General features: G+C 41.5%; 2 protein-coding genes across 2 annotated transcripts; both read left to right on the top strand.

The window, feature by feature from the left end:
- Positions 1 to 2,495: 2,495 nt before the first annotated feature.
- Positions 2,496 to 8,867, top strand: crsp7 (cofactor required for Sp1 transcriptional activation, subunit 7). The gene is made up of 3 exons (XM_026314170.1): positions 2,496 to 2,804; positions 5,016 to 5,090; positions 5,180 to 8,867. Exons 1-3 carry the CDS (start codon positions 2,733 to 2,735, stop codon positions 6,851 to 6,853), a joined length of 1,821 nt encoding a protein of 606 aa, XP_026169955.1. The 5' UTR covers positions 2,496 to 2,732; the 3' UTR covers positions 6,854 to 8,867.
- Positions 8,868 to 12,229: 3,362 nt separating this feature from the next.
- Positions 12,230 to 17,830, top strand: cnn2 (calponin 2). The gene is made up of 7 exons (XM_026313424.1): positions 12,230 to 12,381; positions 14,890 to 15,011; positions 15,133 to 15,199; positions 15,647 to 15,784; positions 15,914 to 16,030; positions 16,726 to 16,872; positions 17,122 to 17,830. Exons 1-7 carry the CDS (start codon positions 12,325 to 12,327, stop codon positions 17,422 to 17,424), a joined length of 951 nt encoding a protein of 316 aa, XP_026169209.1. The 5' UTR covers positions 12,230 to 12,324; the 3' UTR covers positions 17,425 to 17,830.
- The last annotated feature ends 1,647 nt before the right edge of the window (positions 17,831 to 19,477 follow it).

Below are 19,477 nucleotides of genomic sequence, written 5' to 3'. Positions count from 1 at the left end.
TGTGCCGGTCCTAAGTCCAGGTAAATGCAGAGGGTTGTGTCAGGAAGGGCATTCAACTTAAAATTTCAGCCAAATCAAACATGCGAATCACAAATATGACTTCCATACTGGATCGGTCGTGGCCCGGGTTAACAACGACCGCGACTGGTGCTGTTGACTTACAGGACGCCAGTGGAAATTGGACTACTGTTGGTCGAAGAAGGAGAGGAGGAAGGCGTGTTCGTGGGCAAAGAGAGAAAAGGAAGGGCAGGAGTGTAAGACTTAGAGTAGGGACTTTGAATGTAGGGACTTTGTCAGGGAAAACTAGAGAGTTGGCTGATATGATGGAGAGAAGAAAGGTGGATATCTTGTGTGTTCAGGAGACCAGGTGGAAAGGTAGCAGGGCCTATAGATTAGGAGCAGGGTTCAAGCTGTTTTATCATGGTGTGGATGGAAAGAGGAATGGAGTAGGAGTTATCCTGAAGGAGGATTTTGCTAGGAAAGTTCTGGAGGTGAAGAGACTGTCAGATAGGGTGATGAGTCTGAAGCTGGAAGTTGAAGGTGTGATGTTGAATCTTGTCAGTGGTTATGCCCCACAGGTAGGATGTGAGTTAGAAGAGAAGGAGAAATTCTGGAGGGAGATGGATGAGGTGATTCAGGGTCTCCCTAGTGGTGAGACAGTGGTGATTGGAGCAGACTTCAACAGACATGTTGGTGAGGGAAACACAGGTGATAAGGAAGTGATGGCTAAGTTTGGTATGCAGGACAGGAATGTAGAAGGACAGATGGTGGTAGACTTCACAAAAAGGATGGAAATGACTGTAGTGAACACATTGTTCCAGAAAAGGGAGGAGCATAAGGTGACATATTCTTAATCTTTTAAGGACCTAGGGTCAACAGTCCAGAGCAACGGAGAGTGTGGAAAAGAAGTGAAGAGACGTGTGCAAGCAGGTTGGAACGAGTGGAGGAAAGTGTCAGGTGTGATGTGTGACAAAAGAGTGTCAGCAAGAATGAAAGGAAAGGTGGACAAGACAGTGGTGAGAGCAGCCATGTTGTCTGGTTTAGAGACAGTGGCACTGAGACAAAGACAGGAGGCAGAGCTGGAGGTAGCAGAGCTGAAGATGTTGAGGTTCTCTCTGGGAGTGACGAGGATGGATAGGATCAGGAATGAGGACATCAGAGGGACAGCTCATGTTAGATGTTTTGGAGAAAAAGCCAGGGAAGCCAGATTGAGATGGTTTGGACATGTTCAGAGGAGGGACAGTGAATACATTGGTAAAAGGATGCTGAGGTTAGAGCTGCCAGGAAGGAGGCCTAGAGGAAGACCAAAGAGGAGGTTCTTGGATGTAGTGAAGGAGGACATGAGGATAGTTGGTGTGGGTGAGGAGGATACAGAGGATAGGGTTAAATGGAGGCAGATGATTCGATGTGGCGACCCCTGAAGGGAGCAGCCGAAAGGAAAAGAAGAAGAAGGGATCATGATGGTGTTGTGTAGGTTTTTCATTTCCTGGCTTGTACTGAGTGCTCCATCTACTGGTGGAATGAAGTAACACAAAGTCATCAATGTTCATAATCCTTGTTGAGAATAAAAACATTCATGTTAAACCTTTTTAAAGGGTTTTAGATTTGTTTCAAGATCATTTAGTGAATGATGCAACTGTGGAAAAACATCTAAAAATAGAACTTAAAATTAATAAATTGCTTCACTCATTTTGATGTAAGTCAAATCCTCTTTTCTAGGACAAAGTTAAAAGGAGGGATAGAAAATTTCCATCCATCATCAATACCCACTTATTCCTTAACCAGGGTCACAGGGATCTGCTGGAGCCTATCCCAGCTCTCTTTGGGTGAAAGGCAGGGGTCCACCCTGGACAGGTCACCAGTCCATCACAGGGCCACATAGAGACAAACAACCTCACACACTCACACTCACTCCTATGGGCAATTTAGAGTCACCAATCAACCTGACATACATGTTTTTGGACTGTGGGAGGAAACCAGAGTACCTGGAGAAAACCCACACAAGCACAGGGAGAACATGCAAACTCCACACAGAAAGGCCCCTGATGGGTTTCAAACCAGGAACCTTCTTGCTGTGAGGCAACAGTGCTGGATATTTTTTTGAAGAAAATTATGTCTTTTGTATTCTGACATTTGTGGTATGTAATGTTGAGGTTTTCAATTCAATCTAATGCTGAAATTAATAACTGAATTGATTCATGAATCAATTGAAAATGAATAGGCCCATATCAATTTTGATGAAGATTTATTGTTCTTTGTTAAATGATTTTAAATGAAGTAATCTGCCGCTGACGCTAACTGAATTTCTTATTTACTCATATTCAGTATTTTTTATTCTAGGCTCATTTTAATATTCAGCTATACCCCAGTGACTGTATTATGGAGTAGCAGTGGGGTGTACCGTGGGTAGTAGGTGCACGGATGTTTACTTGTGTACGTGCGACGTCAGTGCGCAGACACTGTATCCCAGCATGCAGCAGGAGGCCGGTGAGAGATCCCGCAGCTGGCAGTGAGTTGCTCCAGCGCCGAGCAGGCAGCAGCCCGCGGTCAGCACAGCGCCCACGTCTCCCCTCCATGCGAGATAAACGGAGCCGTCTACCTCGCAGGCGACAGAAAAATATGCTGTTCGAACGCCTGACGTGTTCCCGCAGCGGCTTTTGAGTCACCATTGTCACCTGGTTTTCATTTTGGAGGATTCCTCCCTCCATCCTCCGGATCGCACCGAACAGGCAATGACAACGGTCTCAGCAACCCCGCAGCAGATGAGGGACCGGCTGCTGCAGGCCATCGACGGCCAGAGCAATGTGAGTGGGTTAGCGCGGCTAGCCAGCTAGCAGTAGCTTGTTTACCTGCACCCAGCACACTCGACAAGACAGGTGGTCTAACAGCTGTCAGCTAGCCGCTGTGTTTTTATTCCAAATGCTTGTTTTGTGCTCCACGTTAGCACCGACATGTTGAAGTCGGTCTCCGAAAAACGAAGAACCGCCGTTCCTCAGCTGACAGCTAGCTAACAGCTGGCGGTAGCGTGCTAGCTGCTAGCATAGCATAACGCTGTTGGACAGATTAAAGGAAATCAATCAATACGTTTTCATCGAAACCACACGATTTACTGTTAAACTGTCTGTAGGTTCTGCTCATTCGCCAGAATTGGGTCTTAAATTGTTTCACGCCAAGAAAAACCATAATAACGAAGTGGAGGTAGCTAACGTTAGCAAGCGCTTAGCTAAAGCTACGTTTTAGGAAATAGTCGGGTCCTTCCTTAAGTTAGTTCGATGCTAGCGGGGCCAAACTAGCTCATACAGGTAAATCAGCCCAGAGTCAGACCGTAGTGACTGTGTCGACAGGGTAAGACACTCGCAAAAGTTGAACTTTGAGTTTTTTTCGCCTTTGGTGTTTGTTAACGTGCTACACGCCCGAATGGACCGTTGAAGGTTTTCTGAGGTGACACTTTTCCATCTTTACTTTTCAGTCGCTCAGAAACAGACAGGCTGAGGTCCCCCAGGCTAATTTGGCTGGCCTGCCCTCAGACACACGCTGCAGACACAATTCAATAACTTTTGAGTTAGTCGAAATAACGTGGCTTTTCTAGCATCACATTCATTGAGGAAACCTGGTTAACCACGTGAGTGTCAGTCATTTGTCTTCTCTAATAAATGTTAGGGCTGCACCTAACGATTGTTTTTGTATTAATTACTCTTTCAATTATTCAATTCATTTGGCGTTTATTGTTCCATCAATTTATTTCTTGCTATAACCACGATTTTTGCCAAAAGAAAGTTTAAAAGCATGCCATTTATATTTAAGTATGTTATCCAATTGTAAGACAAAACAAATACACCAAAGTATGTATGTAGGGTATTATTCCCCAACAAAAAAAATAGCCCAGTCTTGCCTTGTAATTGTGTTTTAAAGTCCAATATTATGTATTCTCTATTATTTTTAAGAAAACAGAAATTAAGCAAAAAATTAAGAACAGAATTTACATATCTTAATTTGATCATATATAGGTTACTCTTAACATTTATGAGAAGCAAAGTGTGACAGCATTGCTTTTAGCAACTCACTAGACTATCATGCAATTAGCTACTGAAATGTGAAGTCTAACGTGGGACTCTCCCTGTAATGTGGGCTCTGAAACTGATTTCTGAATGACCATTTGACGCCCTGACAATTTGAATTTCTAAACACACCTGTAACAACCCACTTGCAAACTGTTACTTTTAAATCAATAATCCATGTTCATATAATGTAGTTAACTCCGAGTGCGATCTCTAGCATAAATAACATACGTAGACTAAGATAAATTTGCAAACCAGGCAGAGGAAAACTGCACATTTCTTCACCTTTTTCCACAGGCTACTCACGTTTCCAGCCCACATGCAAAAGACTTTTTGCAACAAGCATGTTCAACATTGACCCTAGTGAAGTGGAACACCACATACTGTATTTGGACTACGTTCTAGTGGTTGCGTTCTGTCTGCTGGGTGTATGCGCTGCAGGAACCAATGCTGTAGTGTGTGTGTGTGAGACAGTTGCCCCTGTCTCTTCTTGTACAGTCTCCAAGGGACAGGTTTGTCTTATTCTGCACTGGGAAAAGCAAAAATGCATCGACATTAATCAGAAGCAGAGTTGGTTGGATACAATTTGCAAGATTACTTTTATGTTGCAATAATAAATTGAGTTTTCTTAATTGCTGTTGTGATAACTCATTTGTAATTTTCAGAGCACCATGTTCAGTCTCTGCTTAAAATATTACCATACTTTAGATAATTATGCGGGACGTTTTTTGCTTTAGCTTGCTCGCTGGTGTCCACGTTCTGACTAGGAGCAGCAGTTATGCAACATATTTACACCATCGATTACATTGGCATCCTAGGCCCTAATTAATTTAATTTGTAATTTAACAATCACACCCCCTTTATTTACATCTGTTAAAAGGGATTTGTCTTTAGTATCAGATTTTTGCTTTGTGTTGAGGTGAAGTAATATAAAATGTTTGTTTGACCTCCCTGCAGATATGCAATATGGTGGTTGTGTTGGAGGTAATTGCCTCTCTTGAAAAGTATCCTATCACCAAAGAAGCACTTGAGGTAAGAGAGTTCACCATACTGGAGCTACTGCTTTATGCATTAGTTGTTGCTTAATTTGTTTCTAACTCTCACACAAAATGTCTCTATAGGAAACTCGACTAGGAAAATTGATCAATGATGTAAGGAAGAAGACCAAGGATGAAGACCTTGCGAAGCGGGCTAAGAAACTCTTAAGAAACTGGCAAAAGCTGATTGAACCTGGGCCTGCTGTGGCTGCGAGTGTCCCTGGCTCTACCAATGGCAGTTCTCATCCCAGCAGAACAGATCCCTCTCCTCTTGACACTTCTGTGTCAGGGAAGGCTGTCACTGAGGTCAAAATCAGGAATGATGTTCACAACACATACTCGCCAAAAGCTGAGAAATCAAGCAGCCGCAAGCGCAGGGCAGAGCACAGAGACAGTGGAGTGCACTTACCAGAAAAAATCTCAAAGATGTCTACATATGATAACTCTGCTTCACCACCACCTACCAATGGGATTGCAAGCAGTCCAGATGTCCTGCTTGACCCGGAGGTAGTCCCATCCCCAGACAGATCTCGAATAGAGCACCTTGACAATGATAAAATGAACAGAATTCCAGTTAATGCTGTCAAACCTCGTCCCAGCTCCCCTGGCGTTGCCAAACTACCTAGCACTTCCTCTTTGATCAAGGTTGCTGTGATGCAGCAGCAGGCCAGATTGGATGAAGGAGGAGGGGGCTATTATCAAGCCAAAAGTCCCCGCAGCCTCACTACCAGTCCAAGGAGCACGAAGCAAGATACAGCGACCAAGCGCTCTTCAGCATATGCACCGAAAGGAACTCCTGTCCCCAGCCCTTCTTCTAGGGACTCTCCCCTGTCTTTGTCCCAGCCTATATCCCCCCCAGCCCAAGCATCTTACGCTGATAAGCTTCCACATTCTTCTCAAAAGTCTTCAATGTCCTGGGCCAGTGCATCAGAGGTCCCCTCTCACTGTCCGTCACAAGACATATCTGCCACACTGGAATCCCCGTCAGTCTCCCCTTCACCCTCAACCCTCCAACAGAACTCAGAACTGCACAGACAGACATCTGAGGGAGCCATGGCTATGTCTGATGACACAGACGGAGCAGTGGTCCATAACTCAGAGCATAAAAGGAGGAAGTACAGGTCTAGAGACTATTCTGTCAACTTAGATGGCCAGAAAATAGATGACATGACCAAACCTGTACGGTTAAAAGAACGCAGACTAACATTTGACCCTACCACAGGTCAGATCAAACCATTGGTACATAAAGAACCTTCTCAAACACAAGAACCCCCCACTCCTGAGCCTCTTGAGTCTAGGCAGAGAACTGAAAGCACTATACCACAGCCCATTACCCCGGCCCCACTCCCAGGTCCTAGCCCTAACCCTTTTCACCAGACAAACTGGAAGGAGTTGTCCAGGAATGAAATCATCCAGTCCTACTTGAACCTTCAGAGCAATGTGCTCACCTCCTCAGGGGTCCAGGCCCCTAGTGCACACTTTTTCATGTCAGAGTATCTGAAAAGGGAAGAACAGGAGATTAAGGAGTCAAAGAAGACACATGTTCTGCAGATAGACAGCTCAGTAGGGGATTTACCAGGTGTGAGCCGGGAGGTGACGGACGAGGACCTGGACAGAATACACACACGGCACTGGTCGGGGGTGAATGGTTGTTATGACACCAAGGGCACTTGGTATGATTGGACAGAGTGCATATCTTTGGACCCTCATGGGGATGAAAACAAATTGAACATCCTGCCATATGTTTGCCTAGACTGAGGGGTTTGAGAAGGTTGCTGTCCTTTTCCACTCCTTTCTTTGTCTCCCCACAGAGACAAGATACTTCGTGATTTTGTTTGTCCACTGTGAGTTTGGCAAAAGCCAGGCCTGCTAAACTCCCTCTCATGCCTCTTCCTCTTTCTCTGATAATCTGTTGAGATTTTGGTATAAAAAGAGTAAAGATTTAAAAAAAAAAAAAAAAAAAGAGAGAGAGTTCAGTTTGTAATACCAAGGGCTGTTTCTCTTTTATTTTTCAAACTAAAAGTCACGGGAGTGATGAGGCTCTAGTTGCAGAGTGCTACTACTAACAGAGAAGGCAAAAAAGAAAGGACAGAATTATTCCGAACAACCAGAAAAGGTATTATGATGTGAATTTTGAATGTTCTGAATTGTACAGGTTTCAGATTTACGGGGATGATACTGCCCTCTTTTTTGCAGTCTAATGAGAAATTACAATCTATAGAGTTAAATGTGAGGGAAGGCTGGGGTTTAGCCGTCCTGTCTGGACCGCCACGGTAGTGCCCAGAAAGGTTTTGATAGAGTTCATCTAGCACAGGTAGAGCTGAACATGTCCAGAGTATGAAATACTGGAGCATATTTGGCAGTAACAAGAAGCTTTATCTGAGTTATGAAGAGTAAATTATAAATTTCTTATCATGTATACATTTATTTATTTTTGACTGGTTCATTTAAAAGGGTGTTTCATCAAAACAGATGCTCAAAAAACATATAGATTTCTTTTTTCCTGTTTGTTTCACTGTCGTCTGCCTAATCTTCGGAGTTAAAGATGGTGTACTCATGGTTTTGCATTATTTTGTTTCGATTGAACAACACGTGGTTATTTACATTCCATATTACATATTTCATTCACTTTTCACGTTTCTATCATGTCCGTGCCATCTCAATAATGAAAAAGTAATCTACGCTGAAAAATTATTTAGTTTCATGTGGTTCCAACAGAATGTCGTGGTGCTACTTCAAAATCAGAACTCGGCTAGAGTAAAAACCCTCGCCATCGACTATTTCTCTCCCGGGCCAAAAATATTACAAAATGACAAATCGGATGGATCTAATCAGTACTTGCATTTGAGAGACAACGATGGCAATTGTCTGAATGCTGGTGCTCAGTTTGTTTCCACTCCTTTAAATATTATTTGCCTTCTCAAAGTCCTTCACAACATTTGAGTTAAAACGGCCTTCATGAACGTACAGGATCGAGACCTCTTATGCACCTGTACATTAGTTGAAAACTTGCTGCCATTTCATCAATGATTTAAGTGAATAGTAACTTATGGTCTCACGTTACAGGTACAGGGTCCATATCTTATTCAGTTTCAAACACAGTTATGCTTTTGAGAGTTTAAAAATAATTTAGGATGCTGTTTAAGCTAGCATTTCTTTTGCTTTCAATTTTAATCACAAAGACAGAAAGCTGTGTTTATCAGATATTTGGCTTTTAAAATATGACAACTAATACATCATTTTGATTTCCCTTCATACTCACTAGTCACTCCCACTTTTTCTCATGTTGTTTAAATTAAGATTGGCTCCTGTGCAGCCTCTCTGTCCATTCATTCATTCAGTCCATCATCCCTACCAATGTGCCTTGGTAAATGGTTAATCTGGGTTTGCTTCTGCATAGAACACGTCCCTCCTAGGAGCTGGGTTCATGTGTGAGAATTCCAAATCCCACGGTCAACATGACGCTGGTATATGCACCATTTCGGTTAACTTTTTGTACATGCTGATCTAGTGAGGGTGAAGCTGCAGACAATGAGAAACTGCACAACAATACAGCAGCAATAAAGGAAAAGTGCTACAACTGGTTGATAAGAATCTGTTTTCTGGAGTTTTGACTGGGGCATCTTTATTTGTTCAGTGTTTAACATCTCTCAGTTGTTTGAAAAATAAAAATAAAATCTTCAGCTCATTTGACTGACTCGTGGGTCATTTGGGATACCGTTGTGTTCCACCTCGAAGGTTTTGTCCCACTGAAACTAAATGCTTAATCTGAGCCTTGCGTTCTTTGTCCTTTTATTTCGAGTTTCATTGTGGAAGTAGCATTATGCTGTAATTTGTTGTATGTACCTAGTTCTTCCATGTGGGGGTGCACATTGTCCATTTGTTTTTGGTCTGCAACAGTATATGATGTAAGAGTGGGATGGGTATGAGTAATTTATGTTTAGTGATTTTTACACACTAGTCTCTCCTCTTTTCTAATCCTACAAAGCACATATGACCTATTCAATAACACCACTATAGACAGTATATAGTTATCCCCAAGAAATACCATCTAGGTCCCTACATGTTAGACACAGGTGTCACAACTACATCACTGCCTGCTGTGAATCAGTGAGCTGATGTAATCACATCACAGATAGCAGGATGAGTAACTGTCCTCCCATTGGACGTATTTGCACTCAGGCTCTGAATCAGCCTCTGATCACCTGTATGACGTAATCACCTGCCATATGAAAGTTCAGAAAAACAGCTGTGTTTTTGACCAGACACGCTGTTAGAGGCTGAGGAGAGACACCTGGGCTCACGTCATTACTTCCTCCCCTGGATTTCTCTGCACGTCTTTTCTGGCTGTGTTAAATATGTATCACATGAGCTTCAAACTCAGCCACAGCAGTGCTCTGTGTTTGGTTAAAGTGCTGATGTGCTCATCAGGTCTGCAACCGATGATTATTTTCATAATCAAATAATCTGCGGATTAAATAGATGAGTTGCTTTGTTAAAATGATGAAAATGCTAATTCGATTTTCCCAGAACATAACTTTATATCTTCAACTTGCTTTTTCTGTTTTCCACTAGCAATGGCTTTTAAAAAGAGCTGTTTAATCAGTGTCATATGTGACAAAGAAACCTTTCAGCCCGGGCCAGCAAACTGGCTGAAAAGATTCATCAGCACTCGAAGTAGTTGAAGATTAACTTGCTTTCCAATAATCAATTGATTAATCAACTTATTTCACCTCTAGTTAATGGGAAAACAACAGTCTTCGTGGCAGATGGTCAAAACTATGAAGAACATGTTCACTTCACTTTACTGTCTTTGTTTTACTTCACTTTATTGTCTTTGTAACTTTGGTGCTTTGATACAGGAGTGTGTCAGCTTTGAATACTCCAGTTCCCTCTGGTTGATTTAGGGAATGACACTTCTCGGTTTCCACCTTGAACATGTTTGGCTGATAATAACATCCTGCTTTCCAACACAATTACAATTCTTGGAGGTCAGGAAGCCAATGAATGCTCAGATGAACCAGACAAACTGAAGCAATGACAGATTTTAAAATATGTAGCTGCATCTTTGACCAGTGTCATTTTGCTGAATGTCCATCAGTCAATGGCTCTGTCTTTAACAATAGTGCTATTGTCCATAACTCAATTGTGGCTGGTCTGGAAAAACAATGGGGCACGTGTCACAATGAGTGCTTCCTGTTTAAAATATATGTTGTGGTAATTGTAAGGGGCTTCCTTTCTTTGTTGAGAAGAAAATAAGACTTCTCAGGATCTCCACTTTGGAACCAGTCAACAATATTACACAGTCATAGACTTTGAATATGCTGAAAAATAGTGGCCCTTTACATTACTTCTACTTTTTTCCTAAATAAATAAATAATTCCTAGCTCCCAAAGCTTATGATTCCCCAGCATCAGAGTATGAAAGCAGGTCCTGCTGTTTCTGAGTGAAACTGGTTCACTGAGAGAAGAGAGACAAGGCCCCTGGGCTTTGCACTCACAGCCAGGTTACATTTCACACCCTGTCATTCATATGCAGAGAAGATCAGCATTTGTTCCCTGTCCTACATTCACACTGGGCCCATCAGATGTTACTCTGGAGCAGTTGCACAAATCCTGGCAGGCACAGAGGACTTGGATCTGTTATCTCAGGCCACATAACGCCGACATTACGTCACCTCGGTAGTTCAGTGTGCTGAGTTACTTTATTTTGTAATCGACAGTGACTCAAATAAGTGCGACAATTTGTCTGGTCCACTGCGCGTCTGGTATGCAGGGTGGGACCTGTGGATCACTCCCACCATTCAGGAATTTGGGAAGTTTCCTTCCATATAAGGAGTTTTTGATATCAATCGCGACCTAAGGAAGAGAAGGGGATAGGTGGAGCCTAGGATCGATTAACGAAGCGAATAACCAAAGGAGCTGAGGAGAGATGAGAGCATTCCTGTCTGCGTACTTCCGCAGTCGCTGCAATTCACATATTTTTATGGTGGGAGTGTACTGTAGGCTCACTAGTCTGTATCGTTGCATCTCATGTGAGGCAGAGTAATATGTTGTGATTTATGAGGTCCATCTATTATTAAATCCTACCTTCAGCTACCCTCAAAGTGAATAACAAAGCTGACCGATGTGGAATTCATTTGTTTAAACAACAAAAAAAATCTGAACAGTTTGGAAAATCAGCATTTGGTGTTTCTAATGTGATCAGAGCTGAAACTTAACATTTTACCGTTTAGTCCACAAACCTTATTAGTGTCAACATGCCTTAAACAAATACATGCAGTCCCTATGTCACTGTCAGCTGACTCCTGGGCTGGATCTGAATTAGGTTATGTATCCATTCCCCCTTCATATGTTCTTTATTATATGCATCTTTTTTACTCTCTCCCTGTTTCTGTCTCCATCATTGTTGCTTTATGCATTTACAGGTGTTAGGCCTGACCCACAGTGTGGTGGGGTTTGCTCTGGGTATCAGTCTTATTAACATTAAAAATCGAGGTTACTCAAAACACCTTTGTACCAAGGTGTTGTTACTTTTGGGATCAATGCGCCCGCCCTCATTTACCACACTCCTTTCGTTTGCATCAAATCACATGAGACAAATGACACAACTCTGCCTCAAGTCTGTGTGTTGCACTGAATTATTTGCCATGTGTATAAATTTACCTGTTTGGTTATATTTTGCTGTATTTTATTTCCAGGCACAAAAGTCCAAATCATCTTTTAAAGCACTAAGTTCACAGAAACAGAATAAAGTGATCAGGGAAAAATGCTGAAGCCTTGTCCTTTTCTAGGGTTACAGAACCCCCACCTTGTGTGTTGTTGTAGGATGTTAAGTCCACAATTCAAACAAAACTATGTTAAAAATTGAAATCAATAAACTTCAATAAAAACAGAGGACATGCCTTGTTATGGTCCTGGTTCTTGTAACATGTTGGTGTCTTGTGTTGAATATTCATGAATACAGATTTTTGTACAGGGCACACTCTTATAAGGAGCCTCCCCGGCTGTGCTGCAGCTGTGACCTGTGAGCAGGGAACTATCTTGGCCCGTAGCTGGACAATCTTTGGCAGAACCGTGGGAGCGCTCTAATTGGCGGCCGTAAAAGAGAAAGGAAGTATTTAGTTCACTCCGAGGTTTCATTGGAAGAGAAAGTCGGCGATAATTTAGCGCAGTTTTTATTCTCCTTTTTAACCCGATAGAAAAAACAAAAATCACGACTCTTTGACAATGGCTTCCTTTAACAAAGGTCCTGCCTACGGATTATCCGCGGAGGTCAAAAACAAGGTAAATCCAGATTTTTACGTATCGTAGAAAGTAAGTTGTGTTGAACTTTTCCTCTCGTCATCCACTCATTCTGCTTTTTTCGCCACTATCGCACTCACCGGGCCTCCATTTTGATAAGCGTGTCCAGGTTAAAGGGTAGGTGGGGGTGGATGGACAGAAATGATCAATGAGGACACTGAAGTGTTTCTGCTAACGACCTTTATCATTTCCTAAAAACTTTTTTTTTTTTTTTTTTTTTTTTTTTTGAGCATGAATATATAAACTCACTCCCATATATAGTGGATACTTAGGAAAGAATAAGTTAATGTGGGACTTGTGTGTGTGTTGGGAAGATGAATTTTACAGGAGACTAACTTAGAAACAGAGTATGGGCGTTGTCCCTCTTGGCAAAGAAGTGTGTCGTTGTGGCAAAGTTGTTATCCCCGTTTCTAGCATTTTCTGTTCCCTGTGCAGCCTGGTGCCCGGCCTTGTGTCCCGCATTAGCACTTAATGTAATTCACCTATTAGTCCCTGGATTGGATGTCACTCGGCCTCGTCGTTGCCTTTTCCTCTGTATTTTTTGTGTGTATATATTTTTTATTGCTTCTTTAACATAGCAGGAATATTTTCTTTACTCCTCCTCTTTTGTCGCCCTACTTCTTTTGGCAAAACGTCTTTTCGCCCAGATCGTGTCAGGTCAGTGCAAGACGAGATTTTTCTCAGAAAGGTCTGAACCAGTATAAGGGGGTCCCCGTGTGGGCTGACCAAGCACAAACCCAAGCGGCCTCCATACTGAGCCCCCACTAATGTGGATCTTCATGAGTGGCGAGTAAAGCACCTTGTTTATTTACAGATCCCTGCACATCCGGATCCACTTAAAATGCCAGGGATGAGTGGGGAAGACTTTTCCTCAGCACCTTATTGTGTGTCACACCGAGCTGTGGGCAGCTGGGGTGTTGTTACTGTGTAATACTGTTCAATAGTTTAGTCTTTTGTTCCCCTTTCACCAGAAAGTAAAAAAGGGTAGTTGCAGCTTGTCTGCCATTGGGCTCTTTAGTTTTTCTCAGGCTTTTTTTTTTTTTTTTTTTTTTCCAAGCACAGACAGATCAGGTTTTCTTCATCACCTTCAGCTGATAATATTGATAAACTATCTATTTTTTTTTTCCTTCTGCATTCCTTGGCTTGGCCTTGCATGGGAGGGAAAGGGTCATGTCCCCTCCCCAAATCTCCACAGAACAACATGTGCCGGACCTAAAGAAAACATGTAGATTTCCTCTGTCTGTTACTAGTGATGTCCTTGAGGGGGGGAGATGCTGACTTGAGTGGTATTTCCTGCCATTAATGACGTAGCCCCCTTTAGCTCCCATTTAAAGATTTACACTCCCCTTAGCCCCCCCCCCCCCCCTTCAGACTAGATGTAGACTATGTTCTGGCAACACTTCATAAGTTTGGACAGTAAACTAAAGCCAAACAGCTGCAGTACACTACATTTCTGAGTGTTGCCACAGTCTGTATTCATTCATTGGATCGTGGCACACAGTCCTGCTGCTCCATTCAGCTCTTTAATCCCAGCACTGTGGGGTAAATTCCTGGTGCCCGGCCTGTCTCCGTAAATTGCATCTATAGGATTCTTTGTGGGCAATTAAAATAGCAGTGTTGTTTTTATAGCTGAATGAAAGAAACGTAATTAAAAGACAGACATTCCTTAAGTGTACAACCAGCTGTGAGGAGACTGTGGCCAACTTCACTGCACTTTGGTTTCTTGTTACCCTCAGGGACAGACAGAGGTTGTTAGGTGGTAGTGAGTTGGCAAAGAGCTCATTTGACACCTTAACATCTACTGGAGGAGAAGAAAATGTATACCTGTTTCACTTTTAGTCAGCATTGTTTTGTTTTTTTGTCCCACCCTTGTTTCTGCTTTCCAGTTTGTTGCGCAACCTTCTCCAATGTCGTTCATGTGATCATAATGCTCTCTTTCAGGGCCAGTGTGGCATGTTTCTTACACTTAGGTCATCATTCAAAGTAACAGCTCGACTGTGACACCCCTCACTAGAAAGTCGGTCTTTGTGCCATGTTAACCCCTTCAAACCACACCCACCCTGCCACCCCTTCCTCAGCAACTGCCTTCCTGTGCTTCAGGGGAGAATTTCTAAACAGGATATCCGTGTGAGTGCGCGCGTTAGGTTTTGTCAATGTCACTTATTTTTGACACCTATGCAGGACAGAATCTCCTTTGGAGGCGTGGCTTACAAGGCGCAGCGGCGACCATGGAACATGATTAGAAACAGCCATGATAAATTGTTGGGCACAGATATGAGTGTGTTATGCATCATGTCCCTGATGCAGCTCAGTTATCAGTATATTTCTGAAACTGGTGCAAATCTTCAGTGGTGTGTGAGTTCGGTGGGGGCAGGAGAGAACAAAAATAAGATTCATGAACCCTATGAATGCATTTGCTGTTTAACAAGTCACATACTAGCTATTCTGGTGATGAAACACATGTGACCTTTGACCTCCCTTCTCAACCAGATTGCACAGAAATATGACCTTCAGAAAGAAGAGGAGCTGCGGATCTGGATCGAAGAAGTCACCGGCACTTCCATCGGCCCCGACTTCCAGAAAGGCCTGAAGAATGGAGTGATTCTGTGCGAGTGAGTGGAGATCACAGATCGCATGTTACACAGAACCACATTTGATCATTTGTTGAAATTTGAACTGTGCTTTGAAAAACCTAACTATTTTCTCCTTTTCTCTCTGCCATTTGTGTCACAGGCTTATCAACAGACTGCAGCCAGGCTCTGTGAAAAAGATCAACCAGTCAGCACTGAACTGGCACCAGGTGAGCCAGTGTGACACATGCTATTGAACCAACTGAGGGTGCGGCAATGTGTCTTTTTGTAGCAATAGATCATTAACATCAATGATGCTGTTAGAGACTTGCTTTTGTTTGTAGTGAACAAATGGTTCCTCATGCTGTCGTGTTGTGCTTTAAATTTAATTTTTTATTTTTTTTAAACCAATCAGGATGTCAGTTCAGTGAATCATGCTAGCTCATGGTTATACTTGCATGTTAACAGTGTTGTAAGTGACTTTAGAAACTGGTTTCTTTACTCAGGGGTAATGAGTCACTGGAAACACACTCCCATATCTGAGACAACAAAATAAGGCTGCATCTTATTAATTAGATTGAGATTGTATGCAAACAGAAATATTCAGATCCGTCAGTGAAAATCCTCTCTAAACACTGTACACTTGCTGATCTTTGTTTGAACTGATGTGGTTTTAGCTGGAAAACCTGACGAACTTCATCAAAGCCCTCACAGCATATGGCCTGAAGCCACATGACATCTTCGAAGCCAACGACCTGTTTGAGAACGGAAACATGACGCAGGTCCAGACAACGCTGCTTGCACTGGCTAGCATGGTGAGTCCTGAACATCACACGCTGCCACTGGGAATAATGTTTATTATATATCGAAGTGTAATATCATAGTGTACAATTGGATTTGTGGATATTCACAATTCTGACCTCCTGTACTGTATTTTCTCTCAGGCCAAAACTAAAGGCAACCAGACACGGGTGGACATCGGGGTGAAGTATGCTGACAAGCAGGAGAGGATGTTTGATGAGGAGAAGATGAAGGCTGGACAGTGCGTCATTGGCCTGCAGGTATTGTTTGTTTGGAAAATACTGAGTGAGCAGGGTTAGGGGTAGTTTCAAATGTGAAGGGAGGTTAGACCAGAAACTCTGTGATCAGTCAAGCAAAGACTGGATGCTCTCTACACTTCAGCTGCCAAATTCCTTTATTTGCACTTTATTTACAGTGTAGATCACATATCACTCAATTACAGTCCTCACGGGTAATTCAATGCGACAACCATTTTTATGGTTTTTTTGTCAGTAATGGAGGAGAAAGGCACTGGATATAATTGTAGTGCTATACATTTGATTAATTATCTTTGGTTCGAGGAAGCTGAAGTGCATGTGTGGATGATGATACTGTTGCGAAATCAGACGCTCTCACGTTGAGCAAAGCAAACTTCTGTGCATGAGCTGCACATTGTTTTCAGAGACTCTTTATTGTTCCTGTTGTAAAGAAAGATATGTGTAGGTTTGAAGGCTACTTAAACAGCAGCAAAAACCTGCAATACCACTTACTGTTTACAACCTGTCACAGGTGATAAAGTTGTATAATATATGGCAGCGTAGTGTCAGTACAGATTTTAAAAAATAAACTACAGTGACATTGTGTAACATTTTGTTGGCTGAAGTGCAGCAAGGTACTTTAGAACTGTTTCGCAAGTCTTGTATGGTAATGAGTTTTTTTGTTTTTTTTTTGTTTTTGTTTTTTTCTTCTTCTTTAGATGGGAACCAACAAGTGTGCCAGTCAGGCAGGTATGAGTGCATATGGAACCAGGAGACACTTATATGACCCCAAAGTTCAAATCCAGCCCCCAATGGACAACACAACCATCAGCCTGCAAATGGGAAGCAACAAGGGGGCGAGCCAGGTACTGCAGCACATTCACAACGTGTCATAAATTCAGTGTTACATGACTGCAGAGGAAACAAGTCTCAGGATGTCACTTATTACTTCTTTCCACTGCTGTAAATTAGTGTCGTGTTTAGACACGTAGAGCACTATAAACCTGTGGATTGTCTGTAAGATGGGAAAACTGAGCACTTTGTTTAGATCTTCAACACCTGTTCAGGAAGAATGAACTGTAAATGAAATGTTTCTAATTTCCTCTGTTTTACAGGCTGGGATGACCGCTCCAGGGACAAGGCGTGCCATTTATGACCAGAAGCTCGGCACAGACAAGTGCGACAACAGCACCATGTCCCTACAGATGGGATACAACCAGGGAGCCAACCAGAGCGGCCAGAACTTCGGCCTGGGGCGGCAGATCTATGACGCCAAGTACTGTCCCAAAGCAGGAGAGGTCGAAGATGAAAACGGGGGAGGTGGTGCCCGAGACTACATCCCAGATTACCAAGATGAGGGTTACCAAGGTTACCAGGAGGAAGAGCAAGTGTATCATGATGATGGGACAGATTACTAGGAAAAAGGAGGCATCTGAGAGATGTGTGAGAAGACTTCATTGGCAGGTGGTTTATTTTTATATCTCAAGGATGTTACACCTTTTTTTGGGGGTCATATCCTTTTAGTATTGTATCAAATTGTTTTCTTAGCCCATTTTGTGCAAAACAAATGTTACACATATCACAGTGAACTGTATTTCTGTGACTTTTATAATATTTAAAGTGACCATAAAAGGCAGTTTTGGCTCAACAAGTATTTCTAGCCAGGGAATTTTTTTTTGTTTTTTTTTTGTTTTCCACTCCCAGTGACTTTTTGCTGATTCATTAGCCACATTAAGGAAGACGCCTCTGTTTTTCAAAGGGGGAGTTTTTAGATAATGTAATTTTGATTTTTTTTTTTTTTTTGGGGGGATGACTGCATCATCTGTGGAAACAACATCGACATATGTTTGTCTGTGCCCAGTGTCTTTTTCAGCCCTTCAGTATTGGTCAATGATTTTTTTTTTTTTTTTTTTTTTTTTTTTTTTTTTTTTTTTTTTAAAGAACAAACCAGTCTTACCTTTTTGTATACTGTCTTTTCTCATTCCAGATTTTTTTTTTTTTTTTTTTTTTTTCCTTCTTTCTTTTAATGGAGGAAATATTTCCTTTGTTTGCATAACCAGTCCAGCTGGAGCTCAGCTTGTTTTCTTTGGAAAAAAGCTGGAGATGTGGGGGACGGGATAAAATAATACTCAAGTGAAGTTTTAAACATTCCAAGCAATAATACTGGATTCTTTTTTTTTTTTTTTTTTTTTTTGGTCGTCAGTGAATAATGTCTAAGTGAATCATTCTCTAATTTATATTTGTGATTTGAAAAAGGGCTGTTTTGTACCTTAATTTTGAATAACATTGAACTATACTTTTTTTTTTTTTTTTTTTTTTTTTCTCTGGAATGTTTATGCCAACGGGAAAAAAACAAGTTTGAAAAAGTATGTTTTTGTGAACAAAGTGTAATAAAGATGTGTATTCATTATTTCATGTGGGTTTACTTAAAAAAAAAAAAACAAATAATAAAAGTATGACAAAGTATAGGGCTGTGATATAGAGTTGTTGGATGTGGAGTAATAAAAATTTGTAGGTGCACAGAAATGTGTGTATATATCTGAAGATTTTAAGGTACCAGAGGATATGACAAACCAGTTGTATTTAAAGTCAGAAAGAGTTATGAAACACTAGTTAAGTGCAGTCCAAATGTTTCGCTATATGTTATACTATTACACTACATTATTACTACATAGCTTCACACTATCGTAGAATATTGAAAGTCCTCTTGAGAAACAGGCACATGGTAAAGGTTGGTTCACTAGAAATGTCACATTTTTCACTTCTGTAATGGTATTTGGTCATGCAGGTAGCTCTTTTTTTTTACACTCCAAAACCAGAATAATAAATTGAGTTTTATTTTTGGTACTGACATGCACATGCTGCAGATTCAGATTGTAGCATATGTATTAAACAACACTACAAATGGTTAAAAAAAAAACAGCCAAAAATAATCTCTTTTCAGATTTCAGCATCTACAGTAAACAAAACAAAGGTCCTTATCACTGGTTGTGAAAGAAGCTGGGGCCTTTGACCTACAGAAACAATATGATGCTGTTAAGTGCTGATACTGGTGAACTTTCTGATAGATATGTTGATATTACATTGGTCAGTAGTCTGAATTCGGGTATTGACTTTTAAAAAGATCACACACTTCAGCTAGTAAAAATGGAGTTATGGAGTAAAAATACTCCAATACTAAACAAAAGGTACTTCGCTTTAAACGGGTATTATTTACAAAATACATACATCAGACAAGAGCCCAACTAGACAACAAACACTCGTAACTGAACCTTTAGCTAGCAGTTATTGAAAGTAAAAAGTAAAGTATTCCCCTTTAAAATGTACTGGGGTAGTACGCATTAAATGGGGAAGTGCCTCAAAATTATACCTACAAGTGTAGTACTTGAGTAATTGCTAGTTTACATATTTCATCATTGTATTAGTAAGTTAGTTAAGCGAACCGTATTACAAAGCGAACCGTATTACAAA

Source organism: Mastacembelus armatus, chromosome 17 (genome assembly GCF_900324485.2).
Source record: "Mastacembelus armatus chromosome 17, fMasArm1.2, whole genome shotgun sequence".
NCBI classification, from domain to species: domain Eukaryota; kingdom Metazoa; phylum Chordata; class Actinopteri; order Synbranchiformes; family Mastacembelidae; genus Mastacembelus; species Mastacembelus armatus.
The sequence above is the reverse complement of the archived record's forward strand: the minus strand, read 5'-3'. Positions and strand labels throughout refer to the sequence as shown.